Source organism: Chamaea fasciata, unplaced genomic scaffold, assembly GCF_029207755.1.
Source record: "Chamaea fasciata isolate MVZ Bird 193981 ecotype frontalis unplaced genomic scaffold, bChaFas1.0.hap1 SCAF_16, whole genome shotgun sequence".
NCBI classification, from domain to species: domain Eukaryota; kingdom Metazoa; phylum Chordata; class Aves; order Passeriformes; family Sylviidae; genus Chamaea; species Chamaea fasciata.
This window is the reverse complement of record NW_027094101.1, coordinates 15,132,822-15,153,833: the sequence shown is the minus strand read 5'-3', so window position 1 is coordinate 15,153,833 and position 21,012 is coordinate 15,132,822. Positions and strand designations below refer to the sequence as shown.

At 53.3% G+C, this 21,012-nt stretch overlaps 2 protein-coding genes across 2 annotated transcripts in view; one reads left to right on the top strand and one right to left on the bottom strand.

Annotated features, from left to right (window-relative positions):
• The first annotated feature begins 6,282 nt into the window (after window positions 1-6,282).
• On the top strand, window positions 6,283-16,492 carry NAGPA (N-acetylglucosamine-1-phosphodiester alpha-N-acetylglucosaminidase). Its single transcript, XM_066197636.1, has 10 exons — window positions 6,283-6,452; window positions 6,698-7,183; window positions 9,855-9,994; window positions 10,568-10,676; window positions 10,906-11,034; window positions 11,776-11,984; window positions 12,794-12,841; window positions 14,222-14,353; window positions 14,508-14,568; window positions 15,096-16,492. The coding sequence occupies exons 1-10, from the start codon at window positions 6,283-6,285 to the stop codon at window positions 15,328-15,330; spliced, it is 1,719 nt and encodes a 572-aa protein (XP_066053733.1). The 3' UTR covers window positions 15,331-16,492.
• Window positions 16,493-16,691: 199 nt separating this feature from the next.
• SEC14L5 (SEC14 like lipid binding 5) overlaps window positions 16,692-21,012 on the bottom strand; it is a 39,076-nt gene continuing 34,755 nt past the window's right edge. Inside the window, exon 17 of the mRNA XM_066197635.1 lies at window positions 16,692-20,748. Coding sequence (XP_066053732.1) covers window positions 20,643-20,748 — 106 coding nt within the window. The 3' untranslated portion in view covers window positions 16,692-20,642. The remainder of the gene's footprint in view (window positions 20,749-21,012) is intronic.

Below are 21,012 nucleotides of genomic sequence, written 5' to 3'. Positions count from 1 at the left end.
AATCACTTGCACTGGCCAGGAACCCAGTAGGAGGTGTCACACAATGCAGAGAACAAATGGTATTTCTTCACTACAAACGGGGATAAAGACACAAATGAAAGATGTTGGTGACCAGGGACAGGACCCAAGGGAACGGCTGGAGCTGTGCCAGGGGAGGTTTAGGCTGGAAATCAAGAAAAGATTCTTCCCCCAGAGGGTTCAGGCACTGCCCAGGCTCCCCAGGGAATGGGCACGGCCCCGAGGCTGCCAGAGCTCCAGGAGTGTTTGGACAGCGCTGCCAGGGATGCCCAGGGTGGGATTGTTGGGGTGTCTGTGCAGGGCCAGGAGTTGGACTGGACGATTCCTGTGAGACTCTTCCCAACCAGGAAATTCCACAATTCCACGATTCTCTCTGCAGACCCTTGTGGTCCCCCATCTGAATGGTATCCTGCTATTCCAGTTATCTTTCTTTGCCCCAGATGTCAGATGTTGCATTTCCAGTGTAACTCTCCATATTGCCAAACAAGTAGGTGGTAACAACGCAACCATTGTTCCCTTTAAAAACATATAACTAATTACGACTGTGGGCAGACTGGTTCCACAACAAAACAAAGCCTGGAATGTTTGCTTAAAGATTCTGCTCAGTATGCATATTTTTCTACTGACAAAGTGTAGAATCATAGAATCTTCTGAGTGGGAAGGGACCCATAGGGATCATCCAGTCCAACACCAGGCTCTGCACAGACACCCCAACAATCCCACCCTGGGCATCCCTGGCAGCGCTGTCCAAACACTCCTGGAGCTCTGGCAGCCTCGGGGCTGTGCCCATTCCCTGGGGAGCCAAGGTTTCCTCAAGAAGTGCCCCACTCTCCCACATCCCTGTCCTGCTGTTACAGATGCAGCCCCACCACGGCAGACACACATCCATTCCAACCTGTAGGAGGTGGTCTGGTCTTTTGGGAGCCCCTTGTTTCAGTCCCTCCTATCTCACCTGGCAACTTCTTGCTGTGTATCATTTTAATGCAAAATGCAAATTGCTTTTCTATTTACTTCCTTGAATAAAGTGCAAATATCCTGGCTGCAACGGAACGAGGGACCGATGGATTCTTGCAGGCTATGAGACATAACACCCCGACTCCATACAGCTGTATTTTCTGGCAGGTTATCAAAGTACTTAAAATTACAAGTGTATCAGCCTTATGGATGCAGTGTCATGTCGTTTTTGAAGGTAGAGCTGCAATAAAAGTCCTTTTGACCTATGTAATCTCCAGAGCACTTAGTTGGAGCAAGATAAATAAGGTGCAGTCATCACTTTTGGCTGAGGCTCTGAAAACAGGGATGCACTTGAGAGAAATGCATTTTCAGAGACTACTGATCTCTGCCTGTAAATTTTTTCATACGTGTTGAATAGCAGTTCTGTTTTTATCAAAGGCTTTTCCTGTCTCTTCTTCCTGACTATTTCAGAAAGTTTGGAAATGCTGTTTGCATTTACCCTAGAAACAGTCTATTTAAGCTCCATCCCCAGTCCTCCTGCCCTCGATGGACTGCTGTGAGTGCAATAAACAGAGACAGAGCAGCCAAAATCCCCCTCATAAATGGAACTTCACTCATCTCAGAAGTCTCCAATTCAAATGTCTCGAGCAAATCTCATGACAACCTGCTGCTACCCTGGTTACTCTTATTGCCACATGATATATGTCGTTCAAACCTTTTAAAACCCACTTTTTTAATATATATAATTTGCACTGAAAAAATAACGTAGAATATCCCAGTAACATGTATTTGCACCAATCACACCTGCACTGTGAGGTACAGGCTAGCAGTGCTTACAAACTCAACGTGACTCCAAAGGACTCAGAGTACTGGTGCTGTGCCACATCATGAGGGATAAATTATGGCCAATTTTAACATCAAGGCAATTTGCTTCTTGTGTTTGTTCTCTTTTTGCTCAATTTCTAAAGCACAACCCCTGCCACAGTGGATGAAAGAATGAACAGATGAAAGGAGTTGGCTGCAGAATAACCTCAATTTGGAAGCTATTCCAGGTGGCCTGAAATGCCACTGCGGGTGGCCCAGCACTGAGCCCCCAGCCTGGTCTGGTGCTGCTGGGACGCCCCTGGGCTTTGCCCTGAAGATGAAAAGCCTGTGGTGTTTAAAGGGAGGACTGGCCCAAATGTTCCTGTAACAATCTTCATGCTCTAAAATGTGAAATTAATGTTATTGTTTAGTACCCGCAGTGGCATGAACTGTACACCTGCTTTACTTCATCTGATGTCAGCTGTTTCCCATCAACTTTTCACCAAGCCTTCCAACCTTCCTGTCTGAAGGGAACATGCCACAGGATCACAGAATCAATGGATAGTTTGGATTGGAAAGGACTTTAAAGATATCTCATTCCAACTCACTGCATGAAAAGACCCTTTTAATGCTCCTTTCTCCTCAGCCACTCCAAACCCTGCACCTTTCTTGCAGTTGCTGCCTTTTAACTTCACCAGCTCTTTTTTATCTGTTTTATTCATTTTCTCCCCACCCAAAAAAATCCCTAAGGAAGAAGTGAAGGTAAAAGAAGTGACCCAGGAAATTTTTACACAACTTCCCAAAGACATTCAGTTTCCCCTGAATGGTTTGGCTTAGACACCTTTTCAGGCAGGTACAGGTTTAGGTTATAAAAATGCATTTTTTATTCCCTCCCAGGGCATAAAAGAGAAAGAAGGGAGACAATCAGGAAAAGCAAAGCCAGTGTATATGGCTGATAACCACAGGGAAATTCAAAATAGTAATTATTAGACAAGTTTGTTTTTTTTTTTTCACAATATAGAGTTTTCAAATTGCAGGAGAAGGATAAAATACTTCTTAATTGTATTCATGCCCAAATTTTCAGAGCTGGGCTGAACTTCAGGCTCAAGACAGAAGAATACCTGCCTTATATTCCAATATATAATTGGAATTAGTATTAGCTCTACACATCAGCATGCACGTTCCTCTCATGATATTCACTCTGATAACAGAAAAAAACACCCACTGGCTGACCTCCACTGAGTGGATAAAACAGAGATCTTCTGAATTAGAGCCTTAGACTAAGACTTCAGTTAGGGTTGGGGTTGTGTCTTCATACCAAAGCTCAGCTGCTGGAATTCATTCAGCCCAGTCTGGTCACAAGATGTTTTCCCAGCCCCTGCACACACGTGTACTTTAAACCCTGCATTTTGGGGACACGAATGTGGTTGTGACACGCCTGGAATGGAGGCTGTTTATCTTAAACAGCAGGTAGTTATCTCAATTAGTGGGGAAATCGTATCACTGCAAAACAAACAATGGAATTCTAACAGTGACACCCTTTCCTCTGAGCAACTCTGGAAAAACAAGTCCCTTGTACTCCACTTATACTTAATATTAATGAGGTGGAAGGAGCTGCCTTAGAGAGGAAAGTAAACTGCAAAGCAAATGCACTATATGGGTAGGAGAGACTATTCTGTTTTCAAATACTGCTTTGTTTTTCATTCCAATTTGGAAGAGGTTTCTGTTCCCTGTGGATTTCCAAAGATGACTTTTGGCCCGTGAATTCTACCCTTCATGTTGTGATTCCAGACTCTCTTGTAAGCCATGGAAAAGACCAGGTGGGTTTGGGAACTGGATGGAAGCCTCCCAGTGGAACCCTTGGTTCGTGACGATGCCTGTGAAAAGGTGAAGCTGCTTGAGCAAAAGCCCAAGCCAAAACCTAAGTGAACTGCCAGAGCACTCTACTCATGTTTTATGTAGAGCTGAGTTTAGACCATGAAAACCACCTCTAGGCCCCCCTGGAGTTCCACTGGACAGCTTGTTTCCAGCTGGCAACACAAGCAGGACACCTGCAGTTCTCCATGTCTGAATAAAACTGGAGGCATAATAATCCATTAGCTAAGATCTTTTAATGCACTGGCTTGTCCTAAGGAAGTTTTCTGGTTAATTTGTGACGCAAAACTACATCTTCCCTCCTCTAAGACTCCTGAGACAGCAGCACATCTATTTACCTGAACCACGTTCGCTCATCCTGGGAAAGCTGAGGAATAATCCACTGGCTTTGGAAACACTGGGCTCTCTTCCTGCAATACAGTCTCAAGTTTGTGGCTCCACAGCCCCGCTCCTAAGGGCACAGGGGTGACACCTGTCCTTGTGCCACCTCTTTTGTGGAATCAAGGCCTGAAGAGAGCCGGGGAGGGACTTTGACAACACGATAGGACAAGGGGAATGACTTCTCACTGCCAGAGAGCAGGGTTAGATGGGACACTGGGAAGGGATTGCCCCCTTTGTGGGTGGGGAGGCCCTGGCACAGGGTGCCCAGCGAAGCTGTGGCTGCCCCTGGATCCCTGGAAGTGTCCAAGGCCAGGTTGGACAGGGGTTGGAGCAGCCCGGGATGGTGGAAGGAGCCCCTGCCCATGACAAGGAGGGACACTAGATGAGCTTTAAGGTCCCTTCTAACCCAAACCATTCCATGATTCTGTTAATTCTTTTAAGAATGTATTTGTCTTGGATATTTCTTGAAAGAGAAAATTCCCAGGTTTGTAAACTACAGCTCGTTTTCATCGTTACTCCGTTAGCCATGGCATACCACAGGATCCAGCAACTCAGGTTAGATTCAGGATAACTGAGAGCTGCCTGAATGTACCATCGTCATTTCCTCAGTGTAGTTATTTTTCCCTTCTGGAAAATGGACACAGTTTTAATCCCCCGAAAGGGGGTGATGGTTCTGCAGTGGCTGTAAGGGCCGTATGTGCTGTGCCATGCGTGACACGCGTGAGGGTCAGAGGTGCTGTGGAGAAAGAGCCAGAGCCTCGGAGTGTGTCCCGCTGGGAGCGCTATCCTGGGTTCCCGGCCCGTGTCCCGGGTGGAGCTATCCCGGTTCCCAGCCCGTGTCCCGGGTGGAGCTATCCCGGGTTCCCGGCCCGTGTCCCGGGTGGAGCTATCCCGGGTCCCCGGCCCGTGTCCCGGGTGGAGCTATCCCGGGTTCCCGGCCCGTGTCCCGGGTGGAGCTATCCCGGGTTCCCGGGTGGAGCTGTCCCGGTTCCCGGCCCGTGTCCCGGGTGGAGCTATCCCGGTTCCCGGCCCGTGTCCCGGGTGGAGCTATCCCGGGTTCCCGGCCCGTGTCCCGGGTGGAGCTATCCCGGGTCCCCGGCCCGTGTCCCGGGTGGAGCTATCCCGGGTTCCCGGGTGGAGCTATCCCGGGTTCCCGGGTGGAGCTATCCCGGGTCCCCGGCCCGTGTCCCGGGTGGAGCTATCCCGGGTTCCCGGCCCGTGTCCCGGGTGGAGCTATCCCGGGTTCCCGGCCCGTGTCCCGGGTGGAGCTATCCCGGGTCCCCGGCCCGTGTCCCGGGTGGAGCTATCCCGGGTCCCCGGCCCGTGTCCCGGGTGGAGCTATCCCGGGTCCCCGGCCCGTGTCCCGGGTGGAGCTATCCCGGTTCCCGGCCCGTGTCCCGGGTGGAGCTATCCCGGGTTCCCGGGTGGAGCTGTCCCGGTTCCCGGCCCGTGTCCCGGGTGGAGCTATCCCGGTTCCCGGCCCGTGTCCCGGGTGGAGCTATCCCGGGTTCCCGGCCCGTGTCCCGGGTGGAGCTATCCCGGGTCCCCGGCCCGTGTCCCGGGTGGAGCTATCCCGGGTCCCCGGCCCGTGTCCCGGGTGGAGCTATCCCGGGTCCCCGGCCCGTGTCCTGGGTGGAGCTATCCCGGTTCCCGGCCCGTGTCCCGGGTGGAGCTATCCCGGGTCCCCGGCCCGTGTCCCGGGTGGAGCTATCCCGGGTTCCCGGCCCGTGTCCGGAGCGCTATCCCGGGTTCCCGGCCCGTGTCCCGGGTGGAGCTATCCCGGTTCCCGGCCCGTGTCCCGGGTGGAGCTATCCCGGTTCCCGGCCCGTGTCCCGGGTGGAGCTATCCCGGTTCCCGGCCCGTGTCCCGGGTGGAGCTATCCCGGTTCCCGGGTGGAGCTATCCCGGGTTCCCGGCCCGTGTCCCGGGTGGAGCTATCCCGGTTCCCGGCCCGTGTCCCGGGTGGAGCTATCCCGGGTTCCCGGCCCGTGTCCCGGGTGGAGCTATCCCGGTTCCCGGCCCGTGTCCCGGGTGGAGCTATCCCGGGTTCCCGGGTGGAGCTATCCCGGTTCCCGGCCCGTGTCCCGGGTGGAGCTATCCCGGTTCCCGGCCCGTGTCCCGGGTGGAGCTATCCCGGGTTCCCGGCCCGTGTCCCGGGTGGAGCTATCCCGGGTTCCCGCTCCGACGCCCGCCCGTCCCCTCCAGCCGCCAGAGGGCGCTGCGCCGGCCCGCGCGCCAAGCGCCCGCCAAGATGGCGGCGTGTGGGGCGGCGGGGGCCGCGGGTCGGGGTCCCGGCCGGGCCGGCGCCGGGACCGGGACGGGCCCGGCCCCGGGACGGGGATCGGGGCGAGCGGGGGTCGGGACGGTCCTGGCGGCCGCGTTGGCGGTGCTCGGCTCGCTGCAGGCGGCCCGCGGCCGCGGGTGAGTGTCCGGGCAGCGCCTGTCCCGGGGCGCGGCCGTGGCCGGCTCGGGGGTCCCGGTGCCCTGAGGTCGGGCTGTTGGAGCGGGCGCCGAGCGCGACAGCCGCCCTTGAACCGCAGTGGGTCACAGCGGGGACGCGGGACAAGCGGGCCCGGGGCGTCAGCGAGGCCGTGCCCACCCCGAGCTGCGCCGCTCTCATCAGCCCGCTCTTGCGGCCTTGGGGCAACCGGGTGTTGTCTTTGCAGGAGCCCCCCCAGCGAGCCTCCGCTGCAGCCCTACCCGCCCTGGCAGCACGGCCCTCGGCACAGCCACAGGCACGTCAGGGACTGCCAGCCCCTCAAGTACGGCAACCTCACGCACGAAGCGTGGCCCGGCGACAACAGCACGGCCGGCCCGGTGGCTGTCACCAGAACGTTTGTCTCGTACATCCACCCAGAGGGCAGCGACCGCAAGGTGATCTACGGCCATTTCACCTTCGTGAGGAACCCCCTCAGGACCTTCTCCGTGCTGGAGCCGGGCGGTGCCGGCGGCTGCCTGGCTCAGCGCAGAGCCCCCGTGGAGGAGACTGCAAAGCTCAGGAAGTGCCTGGTGGCCCAGAACGGCGGGTACTTTAACATGCTAACTGGAGAGTGCCTTGGCAATGTTGTGAGCGATGGAAGGCTGGTGAGAGACTCTGGAGGCCTACAAAACGCTCAGTTTGGCATCCGGAAAGACGGCACCATGGTATTCGGGTAAGAGCTGGGGGGTGTTCGGAGAATGCTCTCTAGCCTGAAGACTTTCAGACATCACTGGGCAGGAAACTCATCCCAGCACTGCCTCCTTGGCCTCCCCAGTTAGCGTAGAAGGTCACTTGGAATGCTGAAGCTAGGGATGTTCTAGCTGTATCTTGTGGAGCTGTCTCTGGCTCTTGGCTCGTGTCCTAGGAAAAGAAGCTCAGTAAGTTTTGATCTCCAGCTGCTTAGGTTCCAGTGTCTCCTCTCCCAGCTTGCAGCAGGGACGCTGGGCAGGGTGAAAGGGGAGAGGGCTGTGTTCACTGCACAGGAGACGCAGAGTGGAGTGTGTGTGCTCTGGCTGCAGTACAGGAAGCCTGGGCTTTGGAAGGGACCTCAGATGCTCATCCAGCACCCTGCTCAGCACAGGTTGGATGGAGTGGGCTGCTCAGGGGCATGTCTGGTTGGATTTTGAACGTCTCCAAGGGTGGAGACTCCACATCCTCTCTGGGCAAACTTGTGATTGACCGTATTAACACTTTCTTGGAATACTTTAAGTGACTCCGCCACTGCCCTGGGCAGCTGTTCCCGTGCCTGACCACCCCTTTCATGAAGAAATTTTCCCCATATCCAACCTAAATGTCCCCTGGCACAACTTGAGGCCACTCCCTCTCCTCCTGTCCCTGTTCCCTGGGAGCAGAGCCCGACCCCCCCCAGCTGTCCCCTCCTGTCAGGGAGTTGTGCAGAGCCACAAGGTCCCCCCTGAGCCTCCTTTTCTCCAGGCTGAGCCCCTTTCCCAGCTCCCTCAGCCCCCTCCCCAGCTCTGTTCCCTTCTCTGGACATGCTCCAGCCCCTCAGTGTCTGTGTTGTGAGGAGCCCAGAACTGCTCCCGGGACTGGAGGCGCCCCAGCAGTGCCCAGCACAGGGGATGGGCACTGCCCTGGCCCTGCCGGCCACACTGTGGCTGCTCCAGGCCACGTGCCACTGGCCTTCTTGCCCAGCTGGGCATGTGACCCTCCCCAAGCAGCTGGAGACTGAAGCTCTGGTCACCCTCTGATGAGGAATATTTGACTGAGGGACTGTAGTGCTCCCTGGAGTGCAAGGCCACCAGGAGCTGCCCTTCCCCAGCAGCAGGAGGATCCTAAAAGTCCCAGAAGAGTTCCCAGGACCCTTCTGGTGGTCTCAGAAGATGCAGCAGCAGCCTGGAAGCTGCATCCTCCACCCTTCTGGTAGCTCACCCCCAGGCCTCAAGAAGGATCCCTACAGTGCCACACTGAGTGTGCCAAGGAGGGCTTTATCCTGCAGCCATTCTGACAGCCCTGAGTACCATGGACATGATTTATGTGAGAGAGGGGCTGGGTGGGTCAGTGACGTGTCCCTTCAGTGAGGGGACTTCTGCAGAGGGGACCAACAGCAATTTCAGTGTCACTGTTGAGTCCTTAACCTCAGCTCTACCCTGCTGATCCCCAGCTCTGGCAGGATGTCCCTCTTAAATGGAGCTATCGTGGTGTTTGGTGGCTTTGTGCCTTCCAAACCATGATCAGAAAAATAGTTTGGGTGTAAATAAATTTGGCTGTCAGGACAGTGGGGAAATTTGTTCACAACTTCACTCTTTCACCCTGCATCACGACCAGCAGGACAGCCCAGGGCAGTTACCCCACCCTGCAAAGCTGCTGCTGCTCGCTGGGCTGACAGTGGGTGAATCCAGGCTTCTAAAGCTGTCAGTCCCCGCCCAAACTTTGTTTTGTAGTTTGGTCTATTTTCTGCCATGTTCATGTTGTCTTCTTGTTCCCATGGGAAAAGGAAATTCATTTTGGACGTTTTCTGTTCAGGTTTTTGCAATTACGCTTTTCTCCAAAGCACAAAACTTTGTTTGCCCACAGTCACGGATACCAAACAAGTAAAAGTTGAGCATCCAGCTCCCACAAAACATCAGAAAAGTCACCTTTAAACCCAAAACCTCTGGCAGAGCACAGCTGTCCAGCTCCAGCTCCTGCTCTGGTCCTCTCTGTTGCAAACATCCTCCAGCTCCAGGCTCTGATGAGGCAGGTGCTCCTCATCACCCTAATTCAGGGAATCCCTTGGGAAGCACCCTGTGGTGACACACAACACCCGAGCATGCAGGTGGCAGCTGAGCAGTGCTTTTGCTGTCTGCAGGAGCAGGGGAACCTCCTTCCCAGGTGAAAGGAGCAGGTAGCATCCAGTGCAGCTGCCGGCAGGCTGGATGCTGTAGCTCCAAATGCTCTCCAAAACTGTTTGGTGTCACATTTTTGGAGAATAGAAGCTGACAGGCAGCAAGATGTTACAGCTGCTTCCACAGATCCCAGTATTTGGCAGTGACTCTGTCCTTGTTCTGCCAGATGCTTTCTGCCCTTGCTACCCTGGCTCGGACCCACTGTCTGCATTGCTGCCATTGCTGGCATTGCTGGCCACATTGTTTCAGGCCCCATCATTAAGGCCTGGGACCGTCATTCGCCGTGGGTTTGTGCAGAAGAGCAGAGAATGGGCTGCTCTGGCTGCTAAAGTGATGTTTCCCACTGCTTAGCCCCTGGTTTTGGATGTAGCTGTCCTTCATTCCACTTTCTGCCCTTCTCCCTGCTTCAGGAGCCTGCTGGCAGCAGGAGAGACATGCTGTGTCTCTTTAACATGCCATGCTGTGACTGTGGGTAACCCTCCTGCCCTCTGCTCCTAGTTACCTGTCTGAGGAGGATGTCCTGGATCAATCAAACCCATTTGTGCAGCTTGTGAGTGGGGTGGTTTGGCTGCTGAGGAATGGAGAGGTGTACATCAACCAGAGCCGGGCGGCCGAGTGTGGAGACACCCAAACCACAGGTAAATACCGTGGGGCCTGGCTTCAGCCTGGCCATGAATTTTCCTTCCCCTGGGACTCTTGGGAGAAGGGGCACTTCAGAAATCCAGTTTTCATAGAATCATGGGATAGTTTGGGTTGGAAGGGACCTTAAGAACCATCTTATTCTCTATCCCTGCCATGGGCAATGGAAAAGCAACCTTCCACCATACCAGGTTGCTTCAAGCCCCATCCAACCTGGCCTTGGACACTTGCAGGGATCCAGGGGCAGCCACAGCTTCTCTGGGCACCCTGTGCCAGGGCCTACCCACCCTCACAGCCAAGAATTCCTATCCTGTCTAACCTGTCCAGAGAAACTCAAAGCAGAAGCCTCTTACAGAGTTTAAAGCCAAGGGATTGTGAATCCCCTGCTTTGTGCCTGTGCCAGACAAAAACTTAATCAAGAGCACTTCTGTAGGGCTTGGATGAACAAGAGGAGCCTTGAGCTGTGCTCTCACTGTGTTTCAGTTCAGATGAGGCCCTTGCTGGGACAGACAGATGTGTCTTAACTGACAATCTGTCTCCCAGCTGAGTGTGAATTGTTCCCTGTCCTGCAGGAACTTTCGACAGGTTCATCAATGTGATCTCAGCCAGGACTGCGGTGGGACACGACCAGCAGGGCCGGCTGGTCTTGGTTCATGTAGATGGACAGACAGAATCCAGAGGGTAAGGGCTTGGGGAAGGTCTTAAATTCCTGGGACTGGAGGGACACTGCAGCTGTCAGGGACATGTTTTAAGGCAGACTTGCAGAGCTCAGGAGAGCCAGAAGAGGCTCACACAGCCCTCTTCAGGGTGCCTGGGATGGGAGAGCTTCCCCTTCCACCACAGAGAGCAACAAGCTCCTGATCTAACAGCTTCACTGAAAGCAGATCAATAAACCACCTCTGCTTTGCAGGGTCAACCTGTGGGAGATGGCAGAATTCCTGAAGCAGCAGGGAGTCATCAACGCTATCAACCTGGATGGTGGAGGCTCGGCCACGCTGGTCCTGAACGGCACCCTGGCCAACTACCCCTCTGAGCACTGGTAGGTGCTGCTGCCCCGTGCCCAGGGCTGCCCAGCCCCACGGCCTGGCCTGGCTGGAGGGGCACAGCAAAGGCAGGTGAGAGAGACCAGCTCTAGAATTTAAAGAGATTGAGTGACTCCATGCTTTTTTCCACTTAGTCATCCAGGATTAAAGCTGAGCTGGTTCCAGACAGGCAGCAAAGCTGTGGCTGTGACTGAGTGGCTGATGTGGGAATCGGATAAGGCAGCAGCTCTTAGTGTGGGAGATTCAGAGCTAGACATCCATGGGAATTAGCAGAGATCTGTCAGCAGCTTATTATTATAGAAGAGAAGCACTGCCTGGGAGACCCTGCCCTGCCTCGTTGGAGGGAATCTAAATAATATTTTGTTTTAAATTCAACTTTTTATTCAGTTCTGACTGTAAACATGGAGGGATTTAACATTCAGTTGCCATAACTACAGTGATATAATGTATATCAAAGCAAATAGCATTCAAGAAAACGTGTGCTGGGTGCCAAAAGGAGGGTAGCTGGAACTGCTTTGAGGGAGACTGTTGCTTCTGTAATTCCGTGTTTGAAATGACACCTATCAGATGGGATTTATAACTCAGTTAATACATTGACTCCAATGTAGTTTTATATTTTCCCAGTATTAATGTTCACGTTTGCCAGTGTGGATCAGGAGGAAATCTCTGGGTTATATAACAGGGGCTGGGTTGGGCAGCGCTGGCTCAGCTCACGCTGTCCCCTCTGCTGTCCCCAGCTCCTTTGACAGCATGTGGCGCTGTCCCCGGAGCATCTCCACCGTGGTGTGTGTGCACGAGCCGGGCTGCGACCCTCCCGACTGCAGCGGCCACGGGCTCTGCGTGGCCGGGCACTGCCGCTGCCACGGCCGCTTCTGGGCCGGCCCCGCCTGTGACACCTTGGACTGCGGCCCCGCCAACTGCAGCCTGCACGGCGTCTGCAGCGCCGGTGAGTCCCTGCGCGGGGCGACGCTGCAGGGAGGCACGACCTGGGTGCATCGCTGGGGAATATCCCTGGGGAGTATCCCTGGGGACTATTGTGTGCCTGCCTGCCAGGCACCGGCTGGGTGGGTGGGGCTGCTCCCCTCTCCTCCAGCCTCTGAGGCAGGGATGGTCGGAACACGGTGTCCTTTAGGAGACAGCGGCAGGGCTGGGCCAGGGCTCGGGGCTGGAAATTTGAAGCTCTGTGCTTGTTTCCCTTTCTGCTCCGGAGTTGTGCTCTGAGTTTTTTGTGAGGCTGCAGATGGGCAGGGCTGTGTATTATGCTGCGTCACAGCGGCTGCTTCTGTCCCCTCCCCTTACTGTTCCTTCTTTACTTGCCTCTCCTACTTCATAATTTTTACAAGTGTGCAGTTGCTACTCTTCCATGAATCTGAACCTAGGAATTGCTGGAACGTCTGCCCTCAGCTTCTGCCCCTCCGTGCCCAATCCCGTTACTCTTTTTGTGTCCCGACTCAACTCTCATTCAAGTGTGCCCCAGTGTAGTGGCTGGGCAGAGCTTGGTGGGTGCAGGAATTGCCAGTAGCTGACCCAGTGCTGGTCCCAGGGAATGCCATCAGCAGGGATTCTGCTGCATTTGGCAGCTGGGGACGGGGGGTGTGTGAACCCACCCTTTGTGTGAGCGCAGGGTTCCTCTTCTGGTCTTCACTGGCAGGGCTCAGAGGGCGCCTCAAGAGGCAGAGGCTCCTGATTTCAAGTCCCTGCTGCCTGGAGGTGTTTCTGTGTTGTCACTAATGCCTGTTCTGTGTGTTTGCACAGCTGGATGCCTGTGTGACGCCGGCTGGACTGGCAGCAACTGCACTGAAGGTAAATGCTGACTGCTACTCCACTGCCTCTTCACGGCCAGGGACAGGGGAGTGGGAGCCACCTTCCAACAGCCGCCTGCCCGAGGGGGAGCAGGGAAGGGAAAGGCCACCCTATGGCCTGGGCTCCTCTTTTCTGCCAGTGTGAGCTTAATTGCAGCTGGAGCGTCTACATTGGCTTGGTGTGAGACACTCAAGCCCTTGCTCCTTGTTCAGGGCACACACTCAGCTTATTGCTGAGCGTCTCTTCACACCCTGAGCTGTGGCTGTGTGCTGGGATTGCTCACCTCTGCTGCCAGGGCCCTGGTGACATCTCTGCTTGTGTCCTGGAGCTTGTGCTCCTGCTTCCTGTGGGGAATCCTGTAGCCAGAAGTGCTGGTGCCAGCACAGTAGCTCCTGTGACTCCATGCACAGAGCCTGTTCCTGCCCCACCAGCTTCTATGGCACCAGCTGTGAGCAAGGGCTGCTCTCAGCCACCTCCAAGGCTGGGGACAGCATTTGGTGTCACCCCTGAGCCACCTCTTGTAAGCAAAGCAAGGGGCAGTTCTGCCAGGGTAGCTCGGGCCTGAACATCACCAGCTGGGCCCAGCTCTTCTGGGCCTGCCTGTCCTACCCAAATGGGCTAAAAAGGACAGGAAGGAGCAGAGAGGAAATAGGAGTTTGCTTCATCAATAGAAAATGTTGGATTCCTGTTTAGTCTGAGCCCCAAAGAACTGCATTCCTTTCCCAGAGCCCCTGAGTGAACACAGAACATCAGGGTGTTGCTCCAGGCCCTGTTGTAGCCCAGGCTTCAGGTGATGCAGGTCAGTGCCTGTGGAATGCTCCAGAGGGCTGTCCTGCCATCCCACCCTCACATTCCTTGTGCCAGTGCTAACAGAGCTGACCCGTTCTGCCTCATGTAACCACTCCAGGCACCCCTGTATCTGAGTGAATGAGTTAATTACAGTAGGATGTGAACTTCCTGGGTGCCTGATTCTGTCAGTGATGCTCTGTTCCAGCCTGGGAACACTCAGCCAATCCCATCCCCAAGATGTTGCCCAGAGAAGCTGTGGCTGCCCCTGGATCCCTGGCAGTGTCCAAGGCCAGGCTGGACAGGGCTTGGAGCAGCTTGGGATAATGGAAGGTGTCCCTGTCCATGGCAGGGAGCTGGAGCAAGATGAGCTCTAAAGTCTCCTCCAACTTAAACCATTCCATGATTCTGTGATCCCAGTTTTACACAGACTTCCCTCTGAGGCACACCAGAGGGCAGCCCTGAACTCTCAGCGTGGTGTTCCCAGGCTGCTGCAGGCTCAGCTGAGCTGAGGGACCTTCAGCCACAGCCTGGGTGGTCTCAGAGCAGGTGGAGCTTTGGCAGTGACCAATTCCTTTGTGGTCCCGTCCCCAGAGTGTCCCCTGGGCTGGTTTGGGCCGAACTGCCAGAGCCGCTGTGCGTGTGACCACTCGTGTCCCTGTGACCCCGAGACGGGCAGCTGCAACATCACCCACCACGGGGCACTGCAGGACCACTTACACAGAGGTACCCGTCTGCAGGGGCTGGGGTTTGGGAAAAAGTGGGAAGAGCAGCTTTAGTGCATAATGGGGTTTGCTTAGTCACCAGCTCTGCTTAACCTTGCTCTTTTTTAGTGGAATTTTACACCCTGCCTCACCTTTCTTCCCTCTTGCTTTTCCAGCTGCACAGTGTTTGGCCTCTCAGAAAAAGGAAAAGAGCAAAGACAAATTCTCTCTCTCAGAGTAAGTGCATAGTGCTCACTGTGCATCTAAGAATCTGTCACAGAGCATGGGGGGGCTCAGCCTGGAGAAAAGGAGGCTCAGGGGGGACCTTGTGGCTCTGCACAACTCCCTGCCAGAAGGGGACAGCCAGGGAGGTCAGGCTCTGCTCCAAGGGAACAGGGACAGGACAAGGGGAAACGGCCTCAGGTTGTCCCAGGGGAGGTTTAATTTGGATATTGGGAAATTCCTTCACAGAAAGGATGGTCAGGCAGTGGCACAGGGTGCCCAGGGAGGTGGCAGAGTCCCCATCCCTGGAGGGATGTGGAAGCTGTGTGGATGTGGCACCTGGGGATGTGGGTTAGTGGTGGCACTGGCAGTGCTGGGTTGATGGTTGGACCGGATGATCTTGGAGGGCTTTTCCAACCTAAATGATTCCCTGGCTCTCTCCTGCCTGAGAGCAGCCCACAGAGAAGGGAGGACAATCCTCTGCACCCTGGGTACACGTGCCACAGGTGAGTGGTTGGTGATGTGATTTGTGTGTCCCACAGAGGCTCGTGGCTCTCCCTGAGCTCTGCCTTGGCCCTGCTGCTTGTGCTGAGTGCCCTGGGGAACGTGGGGCTGGTGCTGCAGGGGCGGCGGCAGCACCGGGACCGGGACTATCGCTACATCCCCCTGAGCGACATCAACGGGGACACCCCTCACAGCCCCACCTCTGCTGCCGGGGACCAGGAGGATATGCAGGAGCCTGAGGACACTCAGGACCCAAACCAAGAGCTCCTTTAGTCATGGATGGGATGAGGTATTTCACCCTGCATTGCCCCTCAGAACCGACTGGGACTGGGGCGATTCCTGCTGGGAGCCTCAAACTGCTGCCTGAGGAACCTCAGCCCAAGAGCTGGCCTGTTGAGGCTGTGGTTGCCTTTCCTCTGCTGCCTCAGCACTCAGGATTGCAGCATTAGGGGATGCGGGACATCTCTTGGGTGAAGGAATTCCACAGCTGCAGCAAGGAAAGGAGATGGGCTGGTTCCTTCCAAAACTTGAGGGAAACAGCTGAGGGATGCAAGTTACAGGCACCTCAGAAAGGTCCCTGCTCACCTGAGCAGTACTTTTTGAAGATGCAAGTTAAACTGCCTCTAGTACAAAGCTGGGCTTAAGGGTATTACAGTCACTGTCTGCCCTTCCTTGCTAAGCTCAGATTTAGATCGGAGAAGTGACAAAAAGTTTGTTCCAAAATGTTGAAGCAGGTGCAGCACCCAGTGCCTGCAGAGCCCTCCTCTCCCGGCCACAGTGGTGGCTCAGGGGTGACACACAGGCTTGTGACAGCCCCGTGCAGGGCTGGAGTGTTTTCTGACCAATCCTCAGGCCACAGCAACCCCAGAGGGTGATGAGTGCTGTGTTTTGGGGCAGCTCTTGCAGCACAGCACCACAAAAAGCCCAGTCAGGTCCTAGGTTCCATTTGTGCATCTCTCCAACTCCCAGGAGCCAAAGGCTCTGCCCAGTTCTGTGGGCTGAGGGAGCCTGCAGTGACACAGCTTGGAGCTGTCGCGTGGGGAAGGGCACAGACAGGGACAGCCTGGCATGGCTGGCATGACACAGCTGGGCACTTCTCAGAGGGACCAGCCACGTCTCTAGCACGGCCAGGATCCTGAGCACCTCCTCTGAAAATCTGGAACAGGTCCTTGCACAGTTACATTAAAAGTGTTTGAGTTTGCTTTCCCATGAGGGAAACCCAGCCTTGGATGAGCCCCTTGGATGCTGCAGAGGGGTAAGAGCCTGTCTGAGCCCCACACATCTTTATGCACTCACTCCCTTTTTACCTCTCCAAGTAAAGGATGTGTATTTCCTGTGCCAGTCTTGGCATCAAATCAGCCTGTAACCAAGAGACTCTATTTTTCTATGATTTACAGAAAGTTACTTGAAACTTGAATAAAGTCTATTAGTGCTACCTGCCTGAAACTCAGAATTCCTGATGTGCAGCTGCAGAAGGAGCCGATCCTTTCCCAGTTAACCTCAGCCACCCAGTGGAACCCAAGGGCTCTTGGGGGTTTTTTTTAGTAACACCCACACTGCAGGGTGTGCTGTTCCAGCCCACTCTGTGCTAGGAAACGAAACAAAAGATGCTGGTTCTGTAAAGAAAAGCCCAAACATTTTAGTTAAAAAGCAGGAAAGTGAATACAAGCCTTACCTCTGCTTCTGGGGGCAAAGAGAGCAGCACACAGGCTCGAATTTTCATTGCCTTGCAGTTTCAACAGTTGAATCAAACAATTCCATGTGTTCTCAGAGATGTTTTATTTCCCACATACCCAAAAGTACAGCTCTACCAGGACCCACAGACACCATCACTGGGGGACATCTGTTATTTAGCACCCTGCAGTGGGCTCTTACAGAAGGTTTGAGGGTTTTGGCTGAGAAAAATGAGGATAACTGTGTATAAAACCAAAGCCAGCTGCAAAGGAGATAAAGTAAGTGCTGCTAAAACAATTAATGCCCATTTAACAAACATGTAATTGAAAGGTTGGAAGTGGGTGTTGGTGTCACTAAAAGCCAGCAAATGTGACTTGATTCCAGTTCCACCTTCCAAGAGAGAAATAATCAGATGTAAGGAGCATCACAAACGTGTTGGAGGAATATTAAAGCTAATTGCATGCAGGGATCTTTGACAGCTGCTGTCAAGTAAGTTTCTAATAGCTGTTCTTTGCATTAATTGCTCACAGTACAAACATTTGGGATACTGAAGCAGTGTGAACTCGTGAAATGCCTTTTGAAATGAGGGATTCCCTGCCTGGAGCAGGGCTGGCCTCAGCCCTAGCATCTTCCCGGCCCAGTGTGGGGGACAGCTGGGCTTGCCACTTCCTACTGGAAATTGTGAGTGGATTGTGGCATTTTCTAAATCTTTTGCCAAAAAACCAAAGCGGGATTACAAATTTATAACTTGTTATTCACAGTTCCTAAAAGGGAAGGGACAGAACGGAACTGGCTGAGCCAAGGAACACAGCTGCATCGCAGTCACTCGGGATTCCCTGGCCTGGTGATGGGCAGGAATTCTGTTCCCAGCAGGGACTGCAGGTACTGCCCTGTGAGAGCCCCCAGTGCTGGCTCCCAGCACTCCCCTGGCTCCAGCAGCTCCTGATGCCCCGGGGGCTCGGTCCTCCTTCAGCGGGGACAAAGCCCTTTTCACCCCGGGGAGCAGCAAAAAATGGCTCAGGACTGTGCCCTGAACAACAGCTGAGGCCATCCAACATCCATCCTCTCTGTGTTTGCCCTTCCCAGCCCTGGGACAGACCCCAGGCAAAGGGGCAAACCTGGAGAAGTCGCTGGGAATGGAGGTGTCACATGTGGCTGTGTTTAAGTGTGACCTCTGGTACAGCCCTTGGCACCTGGCACAGCATCCTGCACTCCCCCACCACCCATGAGATGTGGCAGCAGCTCTGAGGTAGGTTGTGTTTGCATAGGGAGTATCTGAACCAACTTACTGGGAGCCAGTTTTTAATTATCAGCTCATTCCCTGCACACAGCCCGAGCTCACTGGCCTCACTGCAGAGCAGCTGCTGGGGAGGGCCGTGATGCGTCACCCAAAATGAGGCAATTTCCCAAGGTTCTGGCTTAGGAGATTTCTGAGGATCCAGAACCAGAACCCCTCCCAGACTCAGCTCACTGTGAAAAAACTCCCTTGAGTTTGTTTTCTAAAGCACACTGATGTGGTTTGAGGGGGGAAAAGGTGATGAAAAAGAATTCTGTGTCTCTGGTATCTACAGTTCAAAAGGTCAAGTTTAAGAAGCAAAGCACAGCATCCAGGCTGCTGCCCTCTTTCTCCTGTTAACATTCAGGAGAAAAAGGAAAAAAAAAAATTGAATTATTTAAATTGGCTTCAAAGTAAATAATTGTCAGGGGGGATAAACCAGGCAGCCTTGCCAAGGAGAGGTCACAGGCTGCCTCACAGACCTGTGCCATGATCTCCGATGGGCAGAGCAGTAACACTGCCAAGGGACAAGAGGAAAAACTGGGATTGGAATATCCCCAGAGCCAGGAACACTCTGTGGAACCAGCCCTTGACCTCACCCTTCAGAGATCTGCCAGGGGCCAAGTTCTAGGTGCTTCACTACAAAAGTTAAACACCCAAAACTTCTGGTGGGCAGAAAACAGCTTATACCACATTTCAAAATAAAATAAAAAAAAAAAATCCAGGGCAAAGGAAGAGATTCTTACCCAGAGCAAACCCAGGGAACAGGAATGTTGCCACTGCAGGATGTGAGCAACCTCATGAGAAGGGAAGGGAAAATCCTGAAACAGCTCAAGAGGGACAAGGCTGGGTTTGCTCCTGGGGCTTTGGGAGTCTGAATTGTGTTTCTAGAATCAGATTTTATTCTGGGTCAAGGATTTTCTATGAGGGATACACACATGCACTTCTGCTTCCAGAATTCCCGACTTTCCAGAGGAAATTTGTCCCTCTTTATCAGACTCCAGTTATGCTGAAGTGCCAGAGACAGAAGTTGCATTTGTCTGGGAGAAACATTAAAGTCTGCAGAACAACTGAGAATTGGAAATCAGAACTTCCCTGAGCTCTACATAACCATAATTACCTGTTCACAGGGAGAGGTGAAAGGTGCAGAGTGATTCCCTTGGCTCCAGTCCTTAAAAAACCCCGACAAACAACTCAAAACCACCTCAAGTTTTTTGTCTCCCATTGTCCCAAATATTTTGGCTCTTTTCTCCTTTGGCAGAGACTGGTGCTTCAAAACCAGTGATTAAAAAAAGCAGGGTGGGAAGGAACAACTTCAGAGATTCCTGAATAAAAACTGGGTGAGTATTTGACACCTGCTCTCATTTTTTTTTTCACCTGGACAAGAACATGGATAACTTTGCTCCCCAACATGACTACAGGAACAATCAGAGATTAGGGGCAAACATGGTATTTTTGGTGCGTAGGAAGACAGTGCATCTTCATGACAATTCCTGAACTCAATCCTTGTTTCTTAATCCTAAAAAAACAGTCCAAAAAAAGCACTGGACTCTCACCTCTCCTTGCAAGGAAGGTGACACAGCCCTTACTCCAATGCAGCCCTTTTGCAAGAACATCCAGCGATCACAAAGATCAGGACCCAAGCAGAAAGACTGCTTGGGATTGAAGACAATCAGTTATTCCTTTCTAGAACAAAGTTCATCCCATTAAAAAAAGGTGACTGTATTTAATAAATAGTAATTTCTGACATTATAAATAAGTTAAAAATTAATTTAAAATAAGCTAGTATAGAATAAATAGGCTTCAGTAATTGCTTACATACATACATGCCTCTCTGAAAGGTTTCAAGTGAGCCCATGTTTAAAAGAAGCAAGTTCTGTAATACTGCCAGAAAATCTTGTGCCTTCAGGAAATGAAATATTGCTTTTCTTAGCCCTTTAGGATTGGATTCGGTTCCCATCCACTTGGGAATGGGACAGACCTACTCATTATTGCTGTAAACCTGAGTAAAAAGAAACAATAGTTTGGAAAATGCCACTCACTGGAGGCAGATTCAATGCCTGGAAATTCTAAAAAAACCATTTTGACTTTGTTTCTCAGCAGGGTTAAAAAAATCCAACACATTTCCCAGAGCGTCCTGCCAGACCAGAAGAGGTTTTTGGTTTGGCCTGGAAGTGATTTCTGAACCATCCTACCTGTAACTCAGGTGTTGGCAGTTCCCTCCAAGGCCCTGCCCCTGGGATGCCCCACGTGACTGTCCAGTGTGGCACCAGTACGCCGTGGGCACCCAGGACATTCCCTTAGTTTTGCCACTCAGGAATTATCTAAAGGTCCAACAGGTAAGGCAACATCAGCCTCCTCTGTGGGAAAAGGACCGATGGGAAGAGCCCTTTGGAGTGGAATGGAAGAGATTCCTGCAAACTCACAGGCACCCAGATTCCACAGGTGGTGAAGGAGGCTACTGAGAAGCAGGCAGCTGACCCCGAACTCCTAAACCTGCCCTTGGAATTCCAGTTTTTGTGGTTGAAGCAGCTCCCCAGAGGCCTCTCTGTGTCCAAAGGCTCAGCCCTGGAGCTCTTTGGTTTGGGGCTGCAGCAGCCCCGGGGGTCCCCCTGCTGCTGTAGCCTTGGCTCTGCTATCTGGACAGATGGGAGCTGCTCTGGGACTGGCTGGAAGATGTGGTGACTCCACTCAGCTGGGAAAAGCCACTGTTGCAAGATTCCAGGCTCGACATGGATCCCCTGGGATGGGACAGAACAGATGTGCTGTTAGGAAGGCAGCAATTAAGGGATAATTACTCCTCCCACAGATCAGCTCCCCCTCTCTACCACTTGCACAACTGCTTTTTGGTTTATCATTTCCCACTTGCTCTCTAAGAATCTCTGTGTCACGATGAAAAATTCATCAGTCAGAGACATGTTTTCCCAGTTACAGGTATTATTCCTTGTCTGTGACAATCATTCTGGGGAAGGGGACACAGCTGGAGCCTCGGGGAGCTCTCCCTG